The following is a 27532-nucleotide window of genomic DNA, read 5'->3' as shown; positions in this document are numbered from 1 at the left end:
TACCAGTGTGCCTTTTGCTGGTTGTTTTTATCATCCACCTAAAATATGGTACCAGTGTGCCTTTTGCTGGTTCTTTTTATCATCACCTAAAATATGGTACCAGTGTGCCTTTTGCTGGTTGTTTTATCATCCACCTAAAATATGGTACCAGTGTGCCTTTTGCTGGTTCTTTTTATCATCACCTAAAATATGGTACCAGTGTGCCTTTTGCTGGTTGTTTTTATCATCCACCTAAAATATGGTACCAGTGTGCCTTTTGCTGGTTCTTTTTATCATCACCTAAAATATGGTACCAGTGTGCCTTTTGCTGGTTGTTTTTATCATCCACCTAAAATATGGTACCAGTGTGCCTTTTGCTGGTTCTTTTTATCATCACCTAAAATATGGTACCAGTGTGCCTTTTGCTGGTTGTTTTTATCATCCACCTAAAATATGGTACCAGTGTGCCTTTTGCTGGTTCTTTTTATCATCACCTAAAATATGGTACCAGTGTGCCTTTTGCTGGTTGTTTTTATCATCCACCTAAAATATGGTACCAGTGTGCCTTTTGCTGGTTCTTTTTATCATCCACCTAAAATATGGTACCAGTGTGCCTTTTGCTGGTTCTTTTTATCATCACCTAAAATATGGTACCAGTGTGCCTTTTGCTGGTTGTTTTTATCATCCACCTAAAATATGGAACCAGTGTGCCTTTTGCTGGTTCTTTTTATCATCACCTAAAATATGGTACCAGTGTGCCTTTTGCTGGTTGTTTTTATCATCCACCTAAAATATGGTACCAGTGTGCCTTTTGCTGGTTGTTTTTATCATCACCTAAAATATGGTACCAGTGTGCCTTTTGCTGGTTGTTTCGATTCCAGTATTTGTTACATCCTTAAATTATTGTTACCATACTATTACATACAAGTTTACATTTACCGTACACATCCCACCATTCACTCATTTGTAGCTTAATACATGAAGCAAATAATTAATTGCCTGGTATCTTCAGTTGTGAAGGACTGAAAACATCGAAATGAGAATCATTGGAGTTAAGAGTTGTAGTAAACTCTTGTTTTTGTTGTGCATGATTAAAATGTATGTTATATTTTTTTCTTATGCTGTACTCTACTGGTACCAAAAAGATGTTCTTAATTCAGTATCAAAAACAAACAATTAGAGTTTAATATATCCATCAACAATGAACAAGTAGTGTTATGGTTGTAATTTAAAATCTTCATTACTCGAACTGCAATGAAAAGAAGCTATTTTTATGCAAGAGGATACCTTTTTTTGCAAGCAAATATATTCATAGAATTATATGTTAAGACAGCAATCAGCAAGTTCTTCAGCTATGAAAAGATAAGAGAAATATTCTATAAATTCTGTTCACTAAACTAGGTCCCACACACTACACAAATGTCTAATGAGAATATTACATTCTGTGCACCAAGGAGCCTATTAAATAACACAAAATCGAAACACAGTCCCTACACACGACAAACAAAAAGTACATCTAGTCATTATATACACAACATGGAGGTGACCCCCATCAAAAATAAGAGCTGAAGACAAAAAACCATTTGGAAGTAATTTTTCAGCATTTTAGATCAAACCAAATCAACTTTCATGTCGAAAAATATTTTTAAGCATAGGCTAAAAAATCATTCCTGAAAACAATTTGAACCTTGAAAATATATTTTTAATAAACTTGCTTATTAAAATGCATGTTGTTAAATACTTACGTTGGTCAGCTAGCAAAAAAATATTGTATGCGAATCTAAATGTTCTGTTTTAAGAATCTGTTTCATCCAGTATTTATAAAAGCGAACATCTGTTCTTGTTGGGGGGGTGGGGGGGGGTAGGAGGGTGACGTTGAGGTTATAATGCCATCACCTGTGTGAAAGTTCACATGAAAGGAAAGGTGTAAAAATTAATCCAGAATTATTTTGTCCAGTATGTTCCATGTTTTAAATCATACAATAAAAAGTACTGCATTTTCCCAGATTACTGCATGCAAATCATTCAATTGTGCATCTATCAACATTTTTTTCTTTTAATTTTTTATATCAATGATTGTGTTAGGTATGACAATGAACAACAATAACCAACATTTTTAAATATTGATATATATTAAAGTCTGTTTAATCTGGAACCCATTGGTGTTTTGTAACATTTGATTAGAATTGCACCTAGAATCTAGGTTTGACACTTCTTATCTAAACATGCATTTACTGCACTTATTTTCAGTGCAAAGTAAAACAAAATGGATATGACATGCATTTTGAAGTAAAAACAATGTCTAGACATTAACAAAACAGTATTTAATGGTCCTGTAATGGAATAACAAAAAACAGTGTTAATCCTTTAAATCAACATATCCTTGCAGGATCAGTGGGAATCATTTACAAAATAGCTACAAAGACTGAGCATACAGGACCTTTTGCAAACATCAGTCTCATATTGGATGTTCAGTTGGATGCAATACAGAAGTAAAAATGTGATTTAGTAGCTGCTTTTTTTAACCAATTTGCCCCAGAAGTGAAAAGTGACAACTGTGACATTAGATGACTATTAAATCATCCTTTACAAAAAGATATTTGTGGCTATGTACTGTTATTCAAATGGTATGGGCACTAAGGATCTCCCAAATTAAACAAACAATATACACATTAAGAAACATCAACATCAACAAATGCAGAATAACAGTTAACATTTAAATGAGGTAAAGCTGGTATTTAAAAATTAAAAATATATTTTTTTAAAAGTCACCTGGATTTTCTATTTTATTTATTGAAAACCGATTTTGGTCCAATTTCACCATTTCTCCTGTAAGCATGTCAAACTGCTAGTGAAACTCTTCTTAAAAGTTAACCTTTATAATAAAGTAAAGTTAAAACCAGACATGAAAATGTTTTGTTAAGTTGTGTATATTTTTTCATTTTTAAATAAAAGCTATTTCAGTTATATCATGCTTTTTGGACAATTCTCTTGAAAAGTGACACAATTTGTGAGTTCCCCATCTCAGCTGTATTTTTAAATAAAAGCTATTTCAGTTATATCATGCTTTTTGGACAATTCTCTTGAAAAGTGACACAATTTGTGAGTTCCCCATCTCAGCTGTATGTTGTACGTACCATACTGAAAATTATAAAGAATGTTGTCACATATGAATAACAGTGTTATTCTTGTTTTCAAATAATATCTGGAATGTTTATCTTACCGGTATTTTGTAAGAGTCTTTGTAGCACTTACATCAAAGCAAAGTAGGAATAACACTTTTTACTCGTTATTGGGTATAAAAAGAATGTAGTAAAATAGCTTCTATTTAACAATTTTAAAATAGAGTTAACTTTTAAGAAGTTTCTTTGGCTCAAATACACTAAAGCAATTCAAATTCATACAGTGTATGTACCTCATTCAGTTCTCTTTTCAAAAACCAAGAACAAAACAACATTCTTGTGATGCCAAAAAGTACATATATATATTTCCATGCATCACATAATTATATATAATTTAAAAAATTAATAATAAAAAATGGAAACCAAAATTCTGGATCCATGATTATAAAAATTCTCTCTTTGGCTCCAACTTAAGAAAACAGTGTTAAGATTATTAACAATGGATGTTTCTAACATAGTGAACAGATGAAAGGTGCCCTGCAGAATCACAGGGATTGTCAGTTACTATTGCCGGAAATTGATTTAATGGTTGACTTGATGCTGTCCAGGATGGACATGACAGCCTTTTCATCTACTGGTTTCTTTCCACTAGCACTTCGTTTTGCTGGAGCCTGCAGTTGTCTGCTGAGTAGCGGTCCATCATCACACGTGGACAATGTCTCGGTGGAAGGCGCAGCAGAGAGTCTGAGAGACGAGGCACGGAGAGTCTCACTGGAGGAGTTCAAGAAATCTTCTTTGTCCTCGAATATTGGGTCAAATCTTATGTAAGTGGAAGTTCGTGCTTTGGACTTGGATTTATCCTTGTCACTCTTCCCTGATCTCCTGACAACAGAGTCAGGAGACGGTGACATGTTGGGTCTCAACAAACTGTTGATGTCACCTTTGTCATTTCTGTATGATTTTCGCACACTGGTTTCGGGTGAGGGAGATTTATTCACCTTCAGTAGGGACTCAATATCCCCTTTCATGTTCATCTTCTTTTTCGACTGGTTGATTGTGGCAAACAGACTACCACTGCTCTTCTCTTTGGTCATTTTAGCTGAATCGTCATCCGAATAACACTTCAACTGATCTATGTCGGTAATTCCCATTCTGCGAATATCCTTTCCACTGCCACTCCATCGGTTTATTGCTTCAAATCGGCTGTCAGTTGCCTCCTCATTCAGGGAAAAACGGTAAGATGAATTTCTTGAATCACTATCCCCGACAACTCCATTTGTATTTCTGACTGCAAACCGATAAGAGTCAGCCCTGTTGATAACTTCCTCTGGAGGAGAAGCAACAGCAGAGGCCGAAGAGCTGTGAAATGATTTAGGGTGACTGACAGGTCGACTGTACGACTCTGGATTCATCCTCCTGGAAGCACCCCTTTCAAATTCCTGTTTCATTGCATAACGGTAAGAATCAGTCCGACTAGTATTATTAGGAGATTGCGAGGGACTCTGGCTGGTTGGTGACTTCACAGAATGGTTTGTACTTTGAAAATTCTGGTTTTGTTTTGAAAGACTATAGGACCGTTGGACATGATTTGATGAATCAGTTGCATGTGGATGATGGGAACACGGAGGCTGCCCCGATGGAGACCGGTGAGTTGACTGGCAGTGAGGTAAAGGACACGACTGTGGACAGTGGTCCGATTTGTCACAACCAAACGGGTTTGAAAGTTGATGAATTGTCTGTTGGCTTGGAGATCTGCCTGGATTCAGCCTGTTGCTGGATGATGACTGTCTTCCAGCTGCACCAGCACTGGGCCAAGTATTACACTCTGGTGTGGAACTTCTGTAATTTGAAACCTTTTGGTATCTTCCATTATTAAGGGAAGGACTTGTAGAAGACCTGTGCAATGTTTTGTCTGAATGTGATGGTGGATTCAAACAGCTGCTGTTCGTATCCACAAATGAACCAAAAGTATTTAGAGACGACTTTGGTGCAGAAGTCATCTCTCTCTTTATTACTGGAGCACTTGGAAGAGTCACTGGAGCCACCATCTTGGCACCATCCATGAGGGTTACTGCAGGAATTCTGTAAGTGTCATTGTCTGATGATATATCTAGAGTAGAATCTGGTGTCAGGGTGAGCATGGAGTTGGAGGGTGTAGAGATTGGACTAGACATACTAACATAGGTCAAACTACTGGAATCCATGTCCGACAGACACAGAGAACTGTTGGTACTCAATGTGTCTGAGGATCTGGCATTTTTTAGTGTCTGCATATCCATGTAACCACAGTCGGAGGAAGACATGGATGGTATTGATGACGAACTTCCTGAGGTGTGAGAATTTAGGTCGGAAGACAAATGGGGTGCTTTAACTCGCGGGCCTCCATTGCCATTCAGCTGGCCGACTGCATAGTGGATACTCGACTTCACAGGTGTAGAACTCTGGGGTTTGATTACAGTTGTGTTATATACAATGTGTGATGACTTTTCGGACTGCGATCCTGGAGACAGCTTAACATAAGCTCCCCTCTGTGATTCTTTTGGCCTTGGTTTTACAGTAATAACAGGCTGGTATTTCATCGGTAAATCAGTTAGATCCTTTTCCTTTTCTGGACTAACCAGAGGAATAGCTAGCTTATAACCATGATCTGGTGCATCAGCAAAATTCATTATCAAAGAGCTGTTTTCCTCTGATGGGGCTATGTCTGGTAAAGTTAATTCCATGGTTTTTGGTACAACTGAATCAAACAGGTTTACTGTTGGTGCAAAATTTAGAGTTTTGTCCGACCTCCCCGTTGAGGATTTCTCCATTTTCAGTATGCCACAAGATGGCTGAACACTTGTCCTTGGCCATGAATTTGTTGAATAATCATCTTCATCCCATTTCATGGAAGCAATGCATGTTGGAACTTTACTGTCGCTCCAATCTTCCTCGACTTTCCCTTTACCCGAGACACCTAGTGATGTAGGAATCATCAAAGGGTCGTCCATTGTTGAACTTAAAACTACAGACTTCTGGCTAGAGCTTCCATCAAAAGGCGAAAACGAAATGGTTTTGGAAGCAGTAGGACCAGCTGCATTCTCTAGTCTGTTCAGCTTCTCCTTGGGAGATTCAGGAGTTCCGTCTTCATCACTGGTGGATGGAGAGGATACTGAGCACCAAGAAGGGTACATGGTTGAAGATATCCTCGTCTTCGATTTCAAACGTGCATAGATGGTTTCCTGGTCAGATTCGGAGAAGGACGAGTCAAGAATCAATTCAGGTTCGTTCTTGGCAGATGATCCCCGGAGTGTTGCTGAGCTATCACTAGAACTGCCACTGTCTTTGTCTTGCAAGAAGGCGACACGGTCAATGCTGCAGGATCGTTTTGGAGGAGGTGGCGGTACTTTATTCCTTTTCAGAGTTCCCTGATCGGATGAAACAGTCTTGTCACTTAATGCTGGACGGAAGATGACACTTTCTACTGTATTTGTGCTACACATGCTGAGCATGCTCTGCGTTTCCTTCACGGGGAATATTTTATCATCACTTTCATCAAGATTGGCAGTGCTCTGCCGCAAGCCACTGTCTGTATGGAAGGACGTATAGAACCCTTCCTGGTCGAGCGAATACACCGAGGATACCTCATCATCTAGCTTCTGGGGACCTTTCAACGCTGGCGACATCAGATCAAGAGTCATAATATTCTGTTTGGTCAGTTGTGACAGGGAATGTAATGTTTCTGCACTGCTAGATGAAACATCGTCACGACTCGCTGCTCGAATTGCCAGCCTCTTCAACCAGGCATCTGTCCCGATCTTTGAGAAGTTTGCGTTGATGTCAGAATCAGTCTCATCACCAGCAACTGTGCTGGCCTGATCACCAGCGTACCCAGCCGTGTCAGACTCAGGGCTGAAACATTCAAACGAGAAATACTTTAAAATATGGTCAACAACCCAGTGAATTGTGCATCAATTTTCATAAGTAACGTCTTGTGCTAAGTATATTTCTTGTTGAGTTTTAAAAAATAGTGTATCTTTAAAAAGTTTTTTTTTGTTTAACGACACCACTAGAGCACTTTCATTTATTAATCATCATCTATTGGATGTTAAACATTTGGTAATTTTTGCCATAGTCTTAGAGAGGAAACCCGCTACATTTTTCCATTATTAGCAAGGAATCTTTTATGTGCACCATCCCATAGACAGGATAGCACATACCATGGCCTTTGATGTACCAGTTGTGGGGCACTGGCTGGATATTGGATCTTTAATGAACATTATGGATTTTAAATCAGCATTCTCCTATCTGATCTTTACAGTTCATGCCTTGTCTCTAATCTTTATAATTTATTTGACATCTAATATCATGACACTTCCAAGTTCAACAACTAGTCTTCACAGTTCACATTTCATATCTAATCTTTATAGTTCATATTTGATCACAGAACTCGAGAACAAGTGACATACATAAATATATCTTTATAACAAATTGCTATCAAATTGTGAAGGAAAAAAGTGAGTCATAGCATTATGTTAGTGATTAACGCTACAACAAAGAACTGCATTTTAAAACAGTTCGTCTCATCAAAAGACTTTGATGTTATGATAATACTGTTACATACCGGTCGTCAGTCAATGACGGAGAATCTCTCCCAGAATCCTTGCCCAGAGAATACTGTGATGTCGATAGAGGCATGCTGGACTTCGCAGAGTCCAGAGACTGACGGTTACTGCTTCCCCCACTGGCACTCCAGGCACCTACACCATTAACAACAGATTCATTATTTACTATATTTCAAACAGTACAAATGTGTAGTAAGGTGACAGAAATAATACACAGGAGAATAACACAACATTATATATCAGTACTGTAAACTGGGGTAATATTGGGATGTGGGGGGGTACACCTTACCATAGGTTCATAATGTGTAAATTTCACACAAAAAAACCTATTTATATCTGCAATGAAAATATAATATGTGCATAGAAATGTTTTGACTTGTGGTTGGGTATAAACAAAGTGAAATATATACACACATTTTAAACCAGTTTACAAGTATGTACTTTCATGTCAGAAGACACCAGTTGTTAACCAATAAAAGCTTTAATGGAAGCCATTTATTTATGAAATTATGACTGACAAACACAATCATATGCAAACAAGTTATCAAACTAGAATACAGCAACATATGCTTTAAAAAATGTAAAAGTCTGCTAGCAAACACTGCTGCAAGAATAACAATATAGTTATATCTATTTGCAGAATGGGTCAATATGTTAGGAAGAAAATATTTTTCAACTAGTACTGTACATAATATTAGAAAACCAATGTACTTTATTATTAGCCTGAAACTTAACATCTGCCTCTTTTTGTAGATTATTCTAGCCACAGCACAAGATACGATAGATAACATAATGTCATGGGCCTACACTCTACCCTCAGTGTCAGGTGAAATGGCTAGCTACATTCTGATAACCAGCTGCAAAACGCAATTAGAGAATGGAAACTGAATATAAAACATTAGTCACAGCTGCCATTTAGGTACAGTTGATAATATTTTTACTAAAATAGCCAACCATGAAACAGAATTTGAAATCATAAATGTCCACATGAGCAAACTTACCAACATGGTAATGTTTAAAGTACTCCATACTGAACCATTGTTGATTTTAACAAGTGGTCATACAGAATAATAATGTGGCACAGTTAGCTAGCTAACACACTGATTGTAGGTGGATATCAGTAAAACATTAACGTAGAATATATACAGCATTAGTGGAATATGACTCATGCATATTAAGCGGGAACCATCTGTTGAATCCTTCCATAAACAATCTGATAAAGTATGTACAGTGTCTGCAGACATGGCGTATGGGGAACATTGATTGTTTTACAGACAGAGTTATCCAAATGTTTCACAAATTAATAACATAAGAGTAGTGTGTGCTCATTATTCTAAATAAGAACTTGTTCCTTTGTCCTGACAAGTGAAAATCTGCTTGGACAAGCAAGATCAACATCCTTGATTATCCAGTGGACAAGTGAAAATGTTTAGTGCAGTTTCATTTTGAGCAATCAAAAACATCATCCTTGTACTTTAATAAAACATATAATTTATTTGGACAAGTGGAAATATTGGCAGACAAATAAATTTTTTGGTTTACTTTTCTGGTGGACAGGTGGCAAATTCTGCTTATTTCTATCATTGTAGTCTTAGAGAGGAAACCTGCTACATTTTTCCATTATCAGGGTGTGCACTTTACAGTCGCCCAATCGCCCATGGTGAGTCAAAATAGCATCGGGCAAGTCAAAACCTTATCACATGTTGCCCGCCTGGCGACCGAAAATTTGTATCAAAATGCAAATAACTAATGTTTGTAAGAGATCGGAGAGTTATTTTTTATTTATTGTTTTCAACTGGTTTCCTATTAGCATCTGTGCAACCAAACCCCCCAGTCTATCAAACAATCTAAAACCATTCGGAATGCCTCGGCCAGTTTTGATTGTGTATTCGGAAAACCTCGACCACGTAAATATATTCGTAGGTTCAATCGGAACACCTCGGCCATGTCTGTCTTTACTTTCCATTTAGTTACAATCGGAACAACTCGTCACATTCCTCTAGGCTATGTTTTGCAGAAAGATTTTGTTTATGAGCCTGAGGTTTTCCGAAGTTACTTTGTGTTGGAATGTTTTCGTTTCTTACGGAATATACTGAGTCTACACCCAATCGTCACCGCGAATGATGTCAACATAGATTGCTGTCAGCTTAGTGGTTTTTTAATTCCTCGTCATACAGCCATAAAAGCACCTTATTCATTCCAAGACCGAGCCTTGGTAAAACATTCCAGATGTTTGATTGTGTGGGTCCCGTGACAACATAATAATTATAATTTAATTACAACAGTTTGTAATAAAACTAAAACAAGTTCTGTTTCCTTCTTTTGTGTTGTTATTATTGTTTGTATGATATGATAACATGTTTATAAAGTGCAATTTAAGTAAGTTCTCTTTTTTAAGGAAATTCGGTCGTGGGCCATTCAAGAGTTGTAAGGGCGAGTCAAAGTGTTGCTGTGAGTGGTCCGATTGGCCAGTCAAAAAGAATTCCAAGTGCATACCCTGCATTAGTAGCAAGAGATCTTTTATATGCACCATCCCACAAAAAGGATAGCACATACCACAGTGGTACACTGGCTGGAACGAGAACTAGTTCGATGGGCCAAATGATGGGGATCAATTCCAATCCGACCACACATCAAGCAGGCACTTTACCACTGGACTACATCCCGCCTCCATATTCAAAAAGTGATCATTAACAAGTACGTGTATATGTTAAGTTTAATGTCATAAACCAATATAATATTTTCTTTTATTTAGTTTATTTAACCTTGGTAACAGCTTGTTCAATTACGTGAAGTATATTTGCTTCAATGATACATTACCTCAACCTAAGACACTTGTACTAGTCTGTACTACACAGACATTCTGAAATATATTTTAAACCAAATCATTCTGCAATGAGGTAGTATTATCACAAGTACCTCCAAACCACAACCCTGGGGATAATGCTGTGGTTATATTTAACACATCTATACTAACTATAGCTAACCCTCCAGGTTGTTGTCTGATGTTACCTATGGCATTTTTTAATTTAACTAGTGATATGCAGTGCATCATTTGTCCACTAGTCACTCTACATTTTTTTAGAATATATGGATTTTTATAACACATTGACAAAGTTTCATCATCCTGAAGTTGCATGTTTTAATGTTAGAATGTAGGATTTCACCACGTAACTAGCTGTGTTCACACTTATTACACTTTAAACTGGTTTAACTAAACTGGTATACTAAACTGGTTTAAAATGTAAATGTGAATGTGATTTTTTCACTATACCAGAATAGCTAAAATGGTATAGCTGAAATGGTTTAAATGTAAGTATGAACGCAAACTGTTAAACTAGTATAAGGCAGAAGTGAGAGTAAAGTCAGTCAGAATAAGCCGTATTAGCAACGGCCTAACAAGACTCGTAGACCATTGCTGTTTTGATTTTTTATGCAAGTGCAGATAACTACACTTCCCCCTTATACCTGCACAACTGTTACACGGGTGAACGCTCGTCATCTCCAACCAAAAGTGTTTGAACTAAACCAATATATAGCTAAACCAGTTAACTTGTGTAAGTGGACACATCTACTGAGTGGCAGTTTGCATGAATTTTTAAAGTTACATAACCATAGAGAACAGAATGTTTTACATGAAGTATCGTGCCCTGTCTTCATCTTTACTAGCCCCTATTTCAGTTAGAATCAGTTAACCCTGGCACTTCACTTCTTTTTTATCTAGATTTGAACACCTCTTATCACTTCAGATGCTGGGATTCTAAACCAAACTGCTTGACCAGTTCTCTTTAATGAATACAGTGCTGGGAATCAGCTGGAATTTCATTGTCAGTCATCGGTTACAATCAGTCAGTACCAACAGATTAATGACATAAACATATCTTCATAAGGAAGAATTTAATTGTAAGATCCATGCACCTATTGTCATGTTCTCTTGGATAAACCCTACAAATCACCAATTGTACTTTTAATAATTATTTACTATCTTTTTTCTTAAAGTTCACATAAAATCAAACACCAAGCCCAACATATTTGCGTTCCTTCATCAAAATAGGAGGAAAAATTAGTCAACATTTACAATGACAATCAATTAGGGATTTTTTATAGTCTATCATAACATCGGTAGAGCCCAAAAGTTTAGTTTTTTTATCATAATCAATCCATGAAACACCACTAAATGATTGTAATATTAATTAAATACTAAAACTAGCCAGAGTTACGAGATTTGGGTGAACTGACCTGAAGAAGAATTTCGGTCTTCAGTGTTTTTCCTCTTGGATATTTCTCTCAATTTGACGGACGTTGTCCAGTCCTTGGGCAGACTCTCCCACGGGAAGTTGTATTTCTTTGCATGGGCTCGTGGCACTGTGTTGCTTTCAAAGTAGTAGTATGTTCCTGGACCCACAACACTGTCGCGAGAGGACGTGGTCGTCTCCATACCATTTGGCATGCTAGGGGACGTAAATCTGTCGAGGTGAGATTGGTCCGTTTCAGGCAGAAGGTCGATAGTGTCAAAGTCCAGAGACTTGGGACGAGTCTGCTTGCTGCTTTTATTGGTTCTAGAATGTACGAGATTTTTAATCTTGTTGCTAATAATGCTGGACCGTTTTGATGATGATCTGGACAGCCTGGAACCGGAACCCAAGCTGCTGGTCAGACTAATGCTGCTGGCGTAACTGCAGCCGAGACTTATGTTGGGACAGTATTGTTCCGGGGTTGCTGTAGTAGTTGAGAGTTTATAAGAAGACTTGACACACCGAGGTAAGGAGCGCGAACGTCTGCAAGGCAAGAATTTCAAAATCTTTGGTTCTTTAGCCAGCTGCTCTTCTTCCAGTCTCTCTTCAAACTTTGCATCAATTTCGTCAAAAAACTGAGCCAAAATCTCGTCTCTGTTAACACCATCATCGGCATCGAGATCGTCAAAACTGTACGTTCTCGGCTCGTTCCGATTCCCAAAGTGTGTTGTGTTTCTACGTTTTCTTTCAAACTGAGCGATTTCATGCATGATGTTGTCTGGAACTCCTGACACCGTGCGCCTGCGTTTCTTGTATTCTTCAGAACTGGTGCCATGTAACGACTGACGAAACGAACGCATCCGCTGAAAGCCAGATCCAGATGTATCTATGGCAACAAAGATAGAGGGTTGAGATTTGGAAAGATTGTTTTTCTCTTCTTCCTCTTCAGTTTTCTTGTTGCTGTCCATTTCAAACTCGTGAAATGTACGAGGTCGATCCAGAGATGGTTGCCTGGGCTTTCGGAATCCATTTCTCAGTATCAAGATTTTTTTACCCTGAAAATGAAACAACACTTGCATATAATTCAGACGCTTGTATTACCTGATGGCAAATTAATTTAGTTGGTACATTTCAAATTTAGAACACATAATGTACATGCTAACAAAAGTTTAGTGCAAAAATTGTCAATGAAATAATTTGATAATAAAGTTTTTTGTTTTGTTTAATGACACCACTAGAGCACATTGATTTATTTATCATCAGGTATTGGATGTGAAACATTTGGTAATTGTGACTTGTAGCCTTCAGAGAAAACCTGCTACATTTTCCCATTAGTAGCAAGGGATCTTTTATATGCATTTCCCAGACAGGACAGCACATACCACATCCTTTGATAGTCCAGTCGTGGGGCATTGTCTGGAATGCAGAAAACCCCTGATCAATTTTCAATTGACTAGAAATATTACTAATCAAGATTTTGAAAACAAAATGTTCTCTGCAATCTTATAACACAACCACTTCAGGCGACTGTCTGCCATTTGAGCTAGATCCCCTCCCTAATTTGATAATAAAACAGGTAAACAAAATGTCAGTCATTACACAAATGTGTTTTGCCACATTCAAATAAAATTTTCCAACTGTTCTTAAAATTTGCAATTTGTGAATTTGACAAGTGGCAAACAGTAATTTCTTATTTTTCATGTCAACACTAGTGCAATATGTAACCCCATCTCACTAGTGCAATGTGTAACCCCATCTCACTAGTGCAATGTGTAACCCCATCTCACTAGTGCAATGTGTAACCCCATCTCACTAGTGCAATGTGTAACCCCATCTCACTAGTGCAATGTGTAACTCCATCTCACTAGTGCAATGTGTAACCCCATCTCACTAGTGCAATGTGTAACCCCATCTCACTAGTGCAATGTGTAACCTTATCTCACTAGTGCAATATGTAATCGTCTCACTAGTGCAATATGTAAACCTATCTCACTAGTGCAATATGTAACCCTATCTTACTAGTGCAATATGTAACTCTATCTCACTAGTGCAATGTGTAACCCTATCTCACTAGTGCAATATGTAATCCTATCTTACTAGTGCAATATGTAACCCTATCTCACTAGTGCAATGTGTAACCTTATCTCACTAGTGCAATATGTAATCGTCTCACTAGTGTAATATGTAACCCTATCTCACTAGTGCAATGTGTAACCTTATCTCACTAGTGCAATATGTAATTGTCTCACTAGTGTAATATGTAACCCTATCTCACTAGTGCAATATGTAACCCTATCTCACTAGTGCAATATGTAATCGTCTCACTAGTGTAATATGTAACCCTATCTCACTAGTGCAGACCTTGCCTTTTAAGGTGCGTAGGTGCGAGGTCCTGGAAATGGCAATCGTGTAATTTTATACTTTTTTTTTTTTTTTTTAAAGAAAAAAAGAAAAAAGAAATTTAGACGGAATAATAAAAAGAAGGAAAAGAAATGATAATAGGTATGTAGGAATAAGCCTAATTAGTTTTTTACATCTATTATTTTTCTTTTTTTATCTTTAAAAATAAAATCAAATAAAACTTTATTTAAATATTTGTATTCAGCCAGAGGTTAATGAATGTGCATATTATGTTATATGTAGACACTATAGTAACAGTAATCAATTATCAATCATTGCCGACTATTTAATTTTTGTTTTGTTTGTTAGAAAGTCACAGATCATGTGATTGGAACATGATTTGATGCGCATATTGACCAATCAGAGCTATCAGGATTAGATTATTTATACTCTTGGAATTCTTCACGCACATGCTGGTCTACTTGACAACTTATTACGCATTGATGATAGTGTTTAAAATTATGGGGTTTTTTATTATCTTTATTATGGCATCCCACGTTTGGAATAAAATCCTTTGTAATGACAGATTTTGTCAGTGTGTGTATATTTTTTATCAACAACATTGGGGCCGTTCTAGATTAATGACGTAATGCTGTCGGAGCCATTCCTAACTTGTAGCAGTAGGTCAAATGGTGTGTTACAAAATGTAGAGGAAGGGAGACTGGTTGTGTAATTGTTGAATTAAAAATGCCACGTGAATGTCAATGTCCCAACCAACACTATCAATTGAAGTAATTGTAGGCCTACGTTTCACAAGTTATATTTAAAAAATGTTTTAATAATATGAGTCGGAAGTGCACACCTGAGATGCTTGGGTCGTAGTTCATGAATCACCTCCTCGAAACCAGTGGGGGTTTTTCCATCCCAACTATCCTAATCATGTTCGTTGTATATAATAATGAAATTCAAGACAAGTTGATTTCTATATATGTTTAGCTGCACGTTCATCAAACTGTCTAAAACTGAAAGGGTCTATGCATAATTGTGTGCATCAAATTATCTGAATACCCGGTAGTACATACTGTAATTAAAAAATAAAATTGTCTGCATCAGTGTATGCATGTCATAATTATATTTCTATAGTACTATTCTAATAAATTATAACTCCATTCCTGAAAGGGAAAAGAAGTCAGGCTACACTAATGAACCAAACAACATAAAATTAGAAGAAAACATTATTGGTTTATTGGTTCATTTTTGCAACATATGTCTCTGCATTTACATGTACCAATTACTTCATAAATTAATGCTTGGTTTTCACTCGCCTTAGAATTTTGATGAGTGCGATTTTTCACTCACCTAAGCGTTTTGAGGTGTGCGATTTTTCACTTGCCTTTGTTTTTTAAAAGCCAAGGACTGCTAGTGCAATATGTAATGTTTTCTCACTAGTGCAATATGTAATGTTTTCTCAGTAGTGCAGTATGTAACCCTATCTCACGAGTGCAATATGTAACCTTATCTCACTAGTGCAATATGTATCCTTATCTCACTAGTGCAATATGTAACCTTATCTCTTTAATTTCTTTTATGATAATGTACACGGTCCTTTGTTGACTTACAGAAAACAAGTGCATCATGATGCAATGTGTCTCGCCTTTCACAGGGCCTTGACCTATGATGCATGTGTGTGCAGTTATACTAATGATGTTCCTTTATTTAAGCTTTTATTATCTGCATAAAGTTTTTTAAAAAGAAGATAAATATACAAACTTAACAGACTTCAGTACAATGTCACTATAATAACTGCTACCAGTCAAGTACACTATAGTCTTGTATCTCACTTTACAAGATTTTCATCACTGTCAAACAATCAAAATGTTTTTATTTTTCAAAATTATGAAACTTATTTCAGTCTTGTTGGATCTCTAATCTTTACAGTTCATGTGTCACAGACCTTCAAGCCCTTAGTCTGACCATAAAGCCTGAAGGTTGGTACACAATGCTACGAGAATACTACAGGCAGTACAGGGTGTATGGAAGGTCAAAGAAAATGAAGGTTTGGGTACATACTTATACAATATGAATAATCACTAACTAGCTACATGTACATGACATCAATATATTGTTAGCTGACAGCATCCAGTAAGTTCTAATGTATAGAATAAGGCACTAGTAAAATTAGATTGCTATCCGTAACATTCACTTTGTATGCAAATGGGTTGAGTAATTCCATTTATGCATTTACGTACACATGTGCATATCTGATTACTCTAAGCATAAAAGCATATAGATTAGGTATATACATATACTCTTCAAAAAAAGAAATGCAAAAGGGTACAAATGGGTTATAACTCCGATTTTATGTTTCCTACCGGTTCATGCTTTGTGAATATAAGGTCATTGCATGTCCCAAACACATTCCCACGGTTACATTCGATAAAACGCAGCTACTGTACAATAAAGTTCCAAAATGTGAATATTCGAAAAAACGCAGCCACGTGCAAACCATGTCACCACTGCACGTGCGTTGTCTGCACGTGCAACATGAACACCGACAGTATAAAAGTGCAGGGTGTTCGCTTGCCTGGCCTCTGTATCTGGCCGACAGTTGACAATCCAGGACATGCCACGTCTCAGTGAACCGCAGAGAAACAATGCCATCGGCCGACTAGACGCAGGCGAATCCAGAACGGCCGTTGCCAGGGCATTCCACGTGTCCCCAAGCACCATCTCCAGACTGTGGGACCGTTACCAGCAACATGGATCAACACGTGACCTCCCTAGATCCGGTCGACCACGGGTCACTACCCCCGGGCAGGACCGCTACATCCGGGTACGCCACCTTCGGGAACGATTGACTACTGCCACCTCCACAGCCGCAGCAATACCAGGTTTGCGCAGGATATCCGACCAGACCGTACAGAACCACCTACGTGAGGTAGGAATTCGTGCCAGACGTCCAGTTCGAGGTGTCATCTTAACACCACAACACCGTCGACTCCCGACTGCAGTGGTGCCAGATTCATCGACAATGGCCTCAACTGCGATGGAGACAGGTGTGGTTCAGTGACGAGTCCCGATTTCTGCTCCGACGTCATGATGGAAGATGTCGCGTGTATAGGCGTCGTGGTGAACGTTATGCGGCAAACTGCGTGCAGGAAGTGGACAGATTCGGCGGGGGTAGTGTCATGGTGTGGGCAGCCATCTCACACACTGGCAGAACTGACCTGGTCCACGTGCAGGGCAACCTGAATGCACAGGGCTACATTGACCAGATCCTCCGGCCACACATCGTTCCAGTTATGGCCAACGCCAACGCAGTGTTCCAACATGACAACGCCAGGCCTCACACAGCACGTCTCAACGGCTTTCCTACAGAACAACAACATTAATGTCCTTCCTTGGCCATTGATATTACCGGATTTGAACCCAATTGAGCATCTATGGGACGAGTTGGACCGACGCCTCCGACAGCGACAACCACAGCCCCAGACCCTGCCCGAGCTGGCAGCAGCCTTGCAGGCCGAGTGGGCCACCATCCCCCGGGACGTCATCCGTACTCTGGTTGCTTCAATGGGCAGGCGGTGCCAGGCAGTTGTCAACACACGCGGAGGCCACACCCGGTATTGACTCCAGATGACCTTGACCTTGGTGGTGTGTCCTATCACTTACTCACAATGGACTAGAGTGAATTGTGAACAATCCTGCAACATTTGGTAATTATCGGACTCACCATTCAATAATTAAATCAATTCTCCAAATGTTACGACAATGTGGTTTTGCGTTTCTTCTTTTGAAGAGTATATATGCATACAAATTATGGACATATCAAATTTACACTTAAGACACACCAGGTTCAGTTAATATATAGTGTCTGCTCACTCATTCTAAGATAGGATAAACCAATGAACAAAGATGGCATGTTTTCTGTACAGACATGTTCAAAATGATAAAAGCTAATTTAGTCGATGACTCATTTTTATAAAGCTACCTCGGTCAATGTCTCATTTTCATAAAGCTACCTTAGTCGATGTCTTATTTTTATAAAGCTACCTTAGTCGATGTCTCATTTTTATAAAGCTACCTCGGTCAATGTTTCATTTTTATAAAGCTCCCTTAGTCAATGTCTCATTTTTATAAAGCTACCTCAGTCGATGTCTCATTTTTATAAAGCTACCTCAGTCGACGTCTCATTTTTATAAGCAGTTGTATCTCACCCTTCGACAGAAACTGAGATCCGGTGTTTTGACCTTGGGCTCGTTGATGACGATGGGCCACAGTTTGAACAGGTTCGAGGTGTACAGTCCGTCCTTTCTGAACGCATCAGCGCCACGCAGGATTTTGGATGGTGTGATGTCCGCAATGCTGTAGAGGTTTTTGATGCAGTGCATTCGCTCATCCTGAGTGAACATGTGACTGTCATAGCCGTGTTTGCCGACATGGTGATCCTGGATTCCAGTAAACTGTTTGAGATCACCCACCGCTGAAAAGACAAAATATTACAATACAGCAATGTGAATGTACATTACATACGTTTTCATTTCAATAAAGGCTATTTCAAATTTTTATACTATTGAAAATCTTGCATTAAAATTGCTTTTTGGCTAAAAGGAAAAAGGACCAAGAGTTAACTATCTTAGATGGTGACATAGTTCATATGATTTTTCTATTGAATAGTCATGTAATTTGTTTGATTTGGGTACAGTGTACTAAAAACATTCAAATGCATAAGACATTCTTGTTTTCAGATAAAGTTTGGAACATTTAGTGTAGTTATTTGTAAGCATAGAATTAAAGGATTTTTTATTTATTAAGACGTCTGCCTGAATTGTAAAAATTATTTACTAGATATCTGGGGATTCCATTTCATAATCTTATTCCTCTCACCCAAAATCAGGGATTTGTAAACGCATGGAATCCTGCTACTGGGAACATTTTGGTTTCAAAATCTTGATTAGCGATATTTCTAGTCAAGTGAATATTGATTAGCAACTAGTGTTTAATGTTTCTAAATTAAGTAGCGATCTCTAAATTTGTGTAGCGAATCTAGACGCGATACTGAACAAAATGTTCCCCATGCTAAATTGACAACTGGTGTTTATGTTTCTAAATTAAGTAGCGATCTCTAAATTTGTGTAGCGAATCTAGACGCAATACTGAACAAAATGTTCCCCATGCTAAATTGACAACCTGCCTATTAAGGAAAAATAAGATTATTATAAGTTTTACTAAACCAGATAATTATATCATAATGCCTGCAGGTTCATCTGTATGTATTAATTTATATTGTAATTATTTGTCACATAGAGTTTAATTTGAAATGGAATGACAAAATGACCCAGCCACAAACTGCTTTGCCACATACCATAACTGTGATAACCCATTTAAACAATCAGATTAACCTTTAAAACAATCTATTTTACTGAATTTAAGTGAACAAGGACAATTATCTGGAAAAAGGAAATTACCTAACGTATTTATGTAATCTACTAAAAGAGAGCCATTAGGCTTCAAATGGTTCAAGTAAAAATCCTTTCAAGTTTCCAGTCCACATAATGAGATTATTTGTTTGTGTACATGGGTGATAACAAGGTAAGTATGCGGACATTACCTGGGGCAGGGCGCACCTTATTCTGGTAGTTTGCTTTATCACTGAGTGCCAATAAGTATGTATATAACTATTGATCTCTCCCACATACATTCCTTTAATAACACTGCTCAGTGTGGTGTCTCAGTGAATGGGTCGCAGGTTCCTTGTGTCAAGGATATACGTGTTCCCTTTCACTGACTTTTCAAATTCTAATCATATTAATGTACAGGTAGGTTTTACACCTGGCAATCATGCAGTAAAAAAAAGTATTAGTCATTCATTCAGGCATGGGGTTTTGTCCAGGATCACAAAATATTATTCATGAATATGAAAGTGTTACTTACACGTATATTACCCTTTTAAGCAGGTCAAAACAGAAACATTAATTTTTAATGGACAGGTTTGGATGAATGCGTTTTGATAGGTTGGTGTATGAAAGAGTGGGTGGAGGGTGTGGGTGGTGTGGGCAGATGGATGGATGGATGGATAGATGGATGGGTATATTGGATGGATGGATGGATGGATGGATGGATGGATGGATAGATAGATGATGTATGGGGTGGGTAGCTGGCTGGCTGGCTGGATGAATAGATGATAGGCTGGATAAATGGATGATTGGATGGATGAATGGATGGATGGATGGATGGATGGATGGATGGATGGATGGATGGATATGTGCATATTGGATGGATGGATGGATAGATAAATGATGTATGGGGTGGGTAGCTGGCTGGTTGGCTGGATGAATGGATGAATGGATGGATGGCATTTATTAGATATATGGATGGATGGACAGACTTACGGATTGGGAACACATGTACCAATATGTCTATACTGCTCAGTATGACTACAAAAACCTGTTGTAACAACAGGTTTAAAACAAATAACTGAGATTTCATCAAACACAAACAATTTATTCTAACTAGACATGACATGTCGCTATGTTTGAAGGCTTAGGCATAAACATGTTTGTAGTCTGACAGGTTACCATCACACCCATGCAAACTCAAAATAGAATACAGATTTTCAGCCACTTTCTTCAGTGGACAGGTTCTGTACACACATACAAATGAATTTAACATCACACAAAGTTGTCAGAAAACAGGAAGCATGTATTTAATAATCTACTACAACTGACTTCTTCTTCTTTTTTTATGACAGAAACCATTTTATTACTGACTAATATATGTTGATAATTCTGTCTTATATTAACCTTGGGGAAAAACAGTTTGCTGCCAGCAGGCATTAAAAAATAATTAAATTATACTGAAAAAAAGACAAAAACAGTAAAGATCAAATTATGGCTAAAAATAGTAAGACAGTTAATTTTTATTGCTCACTCTTTGGTCCTATATACAACTTTTGTAAGCAGTTATGGTATTTTACTGTTATTATAAAGTTTACATTGTGTTTAGTATCACAGATTAGTACATATACTGTAGGCAAACATACAATGGAACTAGGATGTCTAAGTAAATATTGTCTCAACTGTTTCATAAGAGATACAAATGAGCTTGACAACCTGAGTCAACCTATGACGGTGGCTGCATGTAATGGCCAGTCACTTCAAAACACACCAACTCTACCTGCATTAATAGGCTCAATTTGGATGTAAACATTATTCAGTAAGTAAAAACAGGTACATCAAAGGTTGGGTTATGTGCTGTTCTGCCAGTGGTATCTCAATGCATAATACTTTAAAAAGGTTCCTTGTAAAAAGTAATTTTGTAATGGGCAAACAGCTCAAAATTATATTTCTGCAAGAAAATGCATATTTATTAAAATTAGACATTATTATTCACAAAAAGTACATATATGGTATAAGTATTGTATCTAAATCTATTTTTACTTAAATAATAAAATGAGCACAGTGCATCAATTCATCAAACTCAATATTTGTTTTGTGTGTCGATATTATAATTAAATGCTGGGCTACCAATATCAATTTTGTTATTACTTGAAAGCCATGTCATTATTTTCCACTTTCCCACACTTCTCAATATACAGTGTGTCCGGCACTTCAATGACCTGTGTACTGAGCGCCATTATTAGAGAGCCTAAACATTTCATCAATAGACTTCCAACTGGACAAAGCCCTAAAAAGGCACATCCATAACTTGTGAAAAAGGTGGAAACAACATGGATGCAAACAGAGCTGACAAAACCTGGATATGAAGGCAAACATCAGGTCTGGGGCTGTGGGCCAGCCACATAGAGAAGGCTTTCTTCGTAATCTCCCCACTGTTTGCACAGCACAGTGTTAGTGTATGGGGGCAGGCTTTCCCGGATAACGCCAGCCCTCCGAAGGTGACCAGTTGCAAGAATGTGACACTGGGTGATCACGGCCATTTCATATCAATAATCTTCAGTTGATAAAACACACCACACATGTTGAAACCCACCCAGAGCCATGACATGGTCGAATGAGAAAAGAAATCAGTGTCAAAATCAGAGAGGTAATAATACCAGTCTGATAACGGAATTAGGGAAACTTGTAAAACTAATCGAGATTATGAGCTAAAAAGTAACAAGGTCAAGGTTGCTTCTTTCAACAGCCAGAAAGAAGTGTCATCCAAGGCAAAGCACATGGAGAAAATGTTTTAAACAAACAAAACAAAAAACCCGATATTGTCGTTGGAACTTTGTGAGACTGGCTAATTACCAAAGACAACAGTATTATCCTGGCTAGCTTAGTTACTATGGATACTGTTCAATGTTTACAGAGTTTGGGGGAAATAAAGACCCCAAACATATATCATCAGATGTCTCTTTATTTAATTGTTTTTTTACTAATGACAATCCATAATCTCAAACACAACTATAGCTTTAACACAAAAACAACAACTTGTTTTCAATATTAAAAAACACTGCCTCAGTCTCTTGATGCAATATAAAAGACTCATTAGTAGTTTTAATCCTAATATTAGTACTAATTAATACACTGTGCAACTCCAATCATCAGAGCAATTAACACAATTCTGCACATGGTCATGGTTACAAATAACAGGAAATAGAAATAAACACACAAAAAATACTAAAATATCTCTGACAGAATTTTCTCTAAGAATCAACTGTCAGCTCAACTGACTACTTGAAATATGTTTCAGACTAGTTCAAAACTTTCTGTCTTTTAATAAAAATAAAAAATCAAAGAACAGAATTTCAGCAGTAAAGTCATGACATCATGACATAATAGTTCAATTAATTTTAAATTTTACTATTCTAAATGCTAAAATATCAAAAATATTATTGAATTCAAAATGTATAACACACAAAGTGCTTCTTCACATAAATTAACATCATTAAGGAATACTTGTTTAAAAATACTAGTACCACCTGAATCACTGGTAATTTTGATGGTTTAGAAAATAAAGAAGGCAGCTTTTTTTCTTTTTTTTCAGTATTATATTATATGTTCATTCTCACACCTATCACAGCACTTATTAATATTTTGACTGGTTGTAATATATAGGTCACATTTTGATGGAGACTATTGTCAAATGGCTGTGTTGTACCAACATCAGTATACCTGCACTGCTAACTCCACAATCTGGGAATTGGTGTATAGCAATTTGGACACAAACTCTTCATTTTTTCGTGATGATTTTTTTACCTGATTAAATAATGTCCAAAAAGGAAAGACTAATTGTTGAAATGGTGTCCTTAAACATACTGTGTGCCATTATGATTGTTTTAAATATGTTTTAAATATGTTTTACATATGTGTTGGTGACAGACTGTCAAAGTATTGTAATTGAAAATAACAGCTGTTGAACCCAGTACACCATGACTTTAATTATTATGCTGGGAGATAAACACATCTCTGTGATGATGGTTCATCCAAGGTCACAGGTTCAGTCCTCCATGGTAGACTCACTACTACTCAAAAGAATTTAAGGGTCAGACGATATTTTCGACATTATTTTCTGAATGTCAATTATATTAGCTAGACCATAATGTCACGCATGGTATTGTTCCATTTTGACGAAAGTGGGTCTAAGCAACCCATAAATGAATTAAAATCCACTGTCATTGACACTGTCGACTAGTTCTAATGGCGAAAACATCCTTACATTTGCACGTAAATTAGGGCGAAAGCGAAAGGTCTGCTAAGTGCCCATAACTTGCTTTTTCACAAAGCGCTTCATTTGCACGCTTTGCACGTGTATTTCATGTTCCCAATGCTGAATTTCCGTATAATTGGAGCTTGCGTTCGTGTACGGTGCACACTCCAAATTCGACAATGGTACGACTTCAACTGACTATCGAAGATCGAGGAAGGGCTATTGCTTGGCTTCAGGATGGCAATACGCAAAGAAATGTTGCTCTGAGACTTGGTGTCAGTCAGAGTGTCGTTGGCCGACTGTGGCAACGGTACCAAGCAACGAATTCTGTTCGAAATTGTCCACGTTCGGGAAGACCCCGAAGCGCTACAAATAGAGAGGACCGCTACATCACCAATATGGCTCTACGTCAACGCACAACCACTGCACGCCGATTACGTGACAATCTGCGGACTGCGACTGGAACTCGAGTGTCTGATCAAACCATACGCAATCGTCTGAGAGCCAATAATCTACGCTGCCGTCGCCAGGCTGTTCGACCACCACTCCTACCACGTCACAGAACGGCCATACGTCACTGGTGCACGCTTCATCTGCGGTGGCAACGTGTTCAGTGGGGTCGAGTGATGTTCACTGATGAGTCCAGGTTTAGTCTCCAGTTCAACGATGGTCGGGTTCGTGTCTACAGACGTCCTGGGGAGCGCTTCGCTGACGTTAAGGTTAGACAACGTCACCATTCGGTGGTGGCAGCGTCATGGTGTGGGGCGACATCTCTATCCACCACAGGACCCCCCTCTATGTGGTGGATGGCAATCTGAATGGAATCCGCTATCTGAATGAGATTATCCGGCCGTTGCTCCCAGGCCTTCAGCAGATTGGGCCTTCAGCGGCGGGGTAGTTCTGCAGGATGACAATGCCAGACCCCACTGTGCCAGGGTGGTAACGGACTTTCTCAGACAACAAGGTACCGCCAGGATGGATTGGCCAGCATATTCGCCTGACTTGGCCCCAATAGAGAACGCCTGGGACGAATTAGGCAGGAGAGTTTGGGATAACCATGCCCCTCCAGCCAACCTTCATGATCTGGGTCAACTTCTTATGGCAGAGTGGCAGGCCATTCCCCAAGAGTTCTTCAGACGTCTGATCAACAGCATGAGGCAACGATGTGTCGAGTGTATTCGCGCCAGGGGTGGATTCACACACTATTAAACGAATGTTCTAATGTGTAAAATCCATGTTTGACAACCTTCAACTTTGACAGCATGTCATGTGACTTTCTTGTATACAGTGACGTTTATTTGTGTTTTTTTGTAAATATGGAACAATAAATAAAAAAAATTGTGTAGTTTACATCATCAATCTAATACACTCTGAAACTTATTTGGTTATAAATTTTTGACCCTTAAATTCTTTTGAATAGTATATTTATTTTATAAAAATTAATAAAAAGATACGCCTTAATGTTACATTGATATTACATATACTGATGGAAAGAAATAAGGGAACACATCAAATTGTAGACCAAATTTAATTCACTACTAGCGTAATAATGTCTGTATTTCATACCAAGTTGTAATGTAGGATTGAATGTCTGTAGTGTTGAATGTGCTGCCTATATGTTCCCAGTCAACTTCTGACAATATTAACTGATTTTTTATGCAGTCCTTATTTCTTGTTGCTACCTGTGTAATCCTTTATTTCTTTCCATCAGTATATTTTACACACGTATATATGTTGTACATCAGCAGTAATGAAAATGGGTGGTCTGATCCCCCCCCCCCCCCAATAACAATGTTGTTTCAATTAAAAATGTTTCACACAATATTATACTGCCCTGAAACCAGTCGACAATATTTCATCAAGTCACAAGCACTTCCACAACAATTTAAACCCAAATCACCCATACCCACTTTTTAAGAATTTATTAAAATATTATCTCAGTGCAATACACACTGATAAAACATCTGAACTCAAACTCAAACACAACTTATTATTACATGAAGGGACATGAATTAATCAAAAGTTAACAACATGAATTAGTGGAAAATTTTACATCCATAATTTGTTTGTAAATTGTATACGTAAACATAATCCACAAAGTATAGTGATCGGATACGTGCATGTGTATGGACAATGCATAAATGGAATCTACTCAACCAATTTGCATAGAAAGTGATTGATGCAGGTTGTGCATGCGGAAGTTGCTCCATACAAGATTCAGACTTCAAATTGCTGGACTTGTAAAAGATCTCAAATGACAATTATTCACATGATCTTTACATGAAGTAGCTGTAACCATGTTCCTAAAACTGATTTACAATTTCATTTTTATTTGTGTATTCATTTTTATTTGTGTATTTTTTCGAAAACAAATATATGATGGTTGTGGCAGCAATTGTCAAGTAAACTCATAAAGCATCTTCCTCATCTTTTGTACTTCAGTCAACTGTCACCTACAAGGTACCATAATAAATTCAAGAATGTAAATTTCAACACGTTATTCTAGAACATCATCTGCCACCGAGATGACTAAGACCTCCATTCACAACTGTGGTATGTTGCGCTCGAATGATGGCAAAAGAACTGACCTGGTAATGTGGTAAACAATATTCACAGGTAAAGCAAACCACAAAAGTGTTCAATGAGTACGTGGCGTTAACATTCCTGGCCCTGTTTAAAATGTTCTCTTCTTTTGTGTTTGACTCATAAGCACAATCAACAGTGCTGAAACAGGTTTTCCAGTAATTACTTTCATGGTAGTATTAACTTTGATAATGTCTTTTCATCACAGGTATATGAACTGATATATTACCAAGATGTAAGTACTAAAATTTCATGGCCTCATGCTCAAACTCAATGCAACGTGTGTATTCATTGTAGCAGTAAATTCTTATGGTCAAAATAAACATTCCCATTCACCAGAATATACAAATCCAATATATTTTCCAACTACATGATGTAGCAAAAATACAAGATATATACATGTTTGCAACTGCTAATACCATTGGAACTGAACATTTTAATTTGAATCAAGGATGTGATACCAATTTAAAACTAAAAGCTGAAATGATCTTAAAAATAGCTCAAACCTCTATACTATACTACAATAACTTTCCAGCATGTCAGATCAAAATCAGTCTATTTTGAAAAAATTATTTTACACAACAGCTGAAATCGGATAAAAAGCTGAAAACTCACATCCCAGTTTGAAAGTACATAATACAAATCCAATCAGACGAGTAAAAAACACAAAAAACAACCTGAGCTGAATTTTTTGTGTAAGTTCGGAGGGGTCTTTTTAATTTTAAAACCAATTTGCATCTACTTAGTGATCTCACCTTTTCATTAGCTTGCCAGTTAGCACTGTTGTTAAATTTTGAACAAACTCTCAGTCACTTGCGACTTTCACACACTTTTGATTTTTGCTTGAACAAGACAGCTACGTCTATATGAGTTGGGTTATTTGTGAAACCAAACCTTTGACATCTAGTAACAGAACACAAATACTAGTTCTGTTCTTTCTTTGGAATAAAAACCATTTAACATGCACACACAAAGTGGCTTTTGGAATAATTACCTTTTCCAAACAAAAAACCCC

The 27532-nt window shown here is 37.6% G+C and overlaps 1 protein-coding gene across 1 annotated transcript in view; it reads right to left on the bottom strand.

Annotated features, from left to right (window-relative positions):
• Positions 1-126: 126 nt before the first annotated feature.
• LOC121371757 (Nance-Horan syndrome protein-like) overlaps positions 127-27532 on the bottom strand; it is a 60947-nt gene continuing 33541 nt past the window's right edge. Inside the window, exons 2-5 of the mRNA XM_041497887.1 lie at positions 18498-18763; positions 11945-12995; positions 7705-7840; positions 127-6992 (exon numbers count right to left, since the gene is read on the bottom strand). Of these exons, the coding sequence (XP_041353821.1) occupies positions 3659-6992; positions 7705-7840; positions 11945-12995; positions 18498-18763 (4787 nt within the window). The 3' untranslated portion in view covers positions 127-3658. The remainder of the gene's footprint in view (positions 6993-7704; positions 7841-11944; positions 12996-18497; positions 18764-27532) is intronic.

Source organism: Gigantopelta aegis, chromosome 4 (genome assembly GCF_016097555.1).
Source record: "Gigantopelta aegis isolate Gae_Host chromosome 4, Gae_host_genome, whole genome shotgun sequence".
Taxonomy (NCBI): domain Eukaryota; kingdom Metazoa; phylum Mollusca; class Gastropoda; order Neomphalida; family Peltospiridae; genus Gigantopelta; species Gigantopelta aegis.
This window is presented reverse-complemented; position numbering and strand designations above follow the sequence as displayed.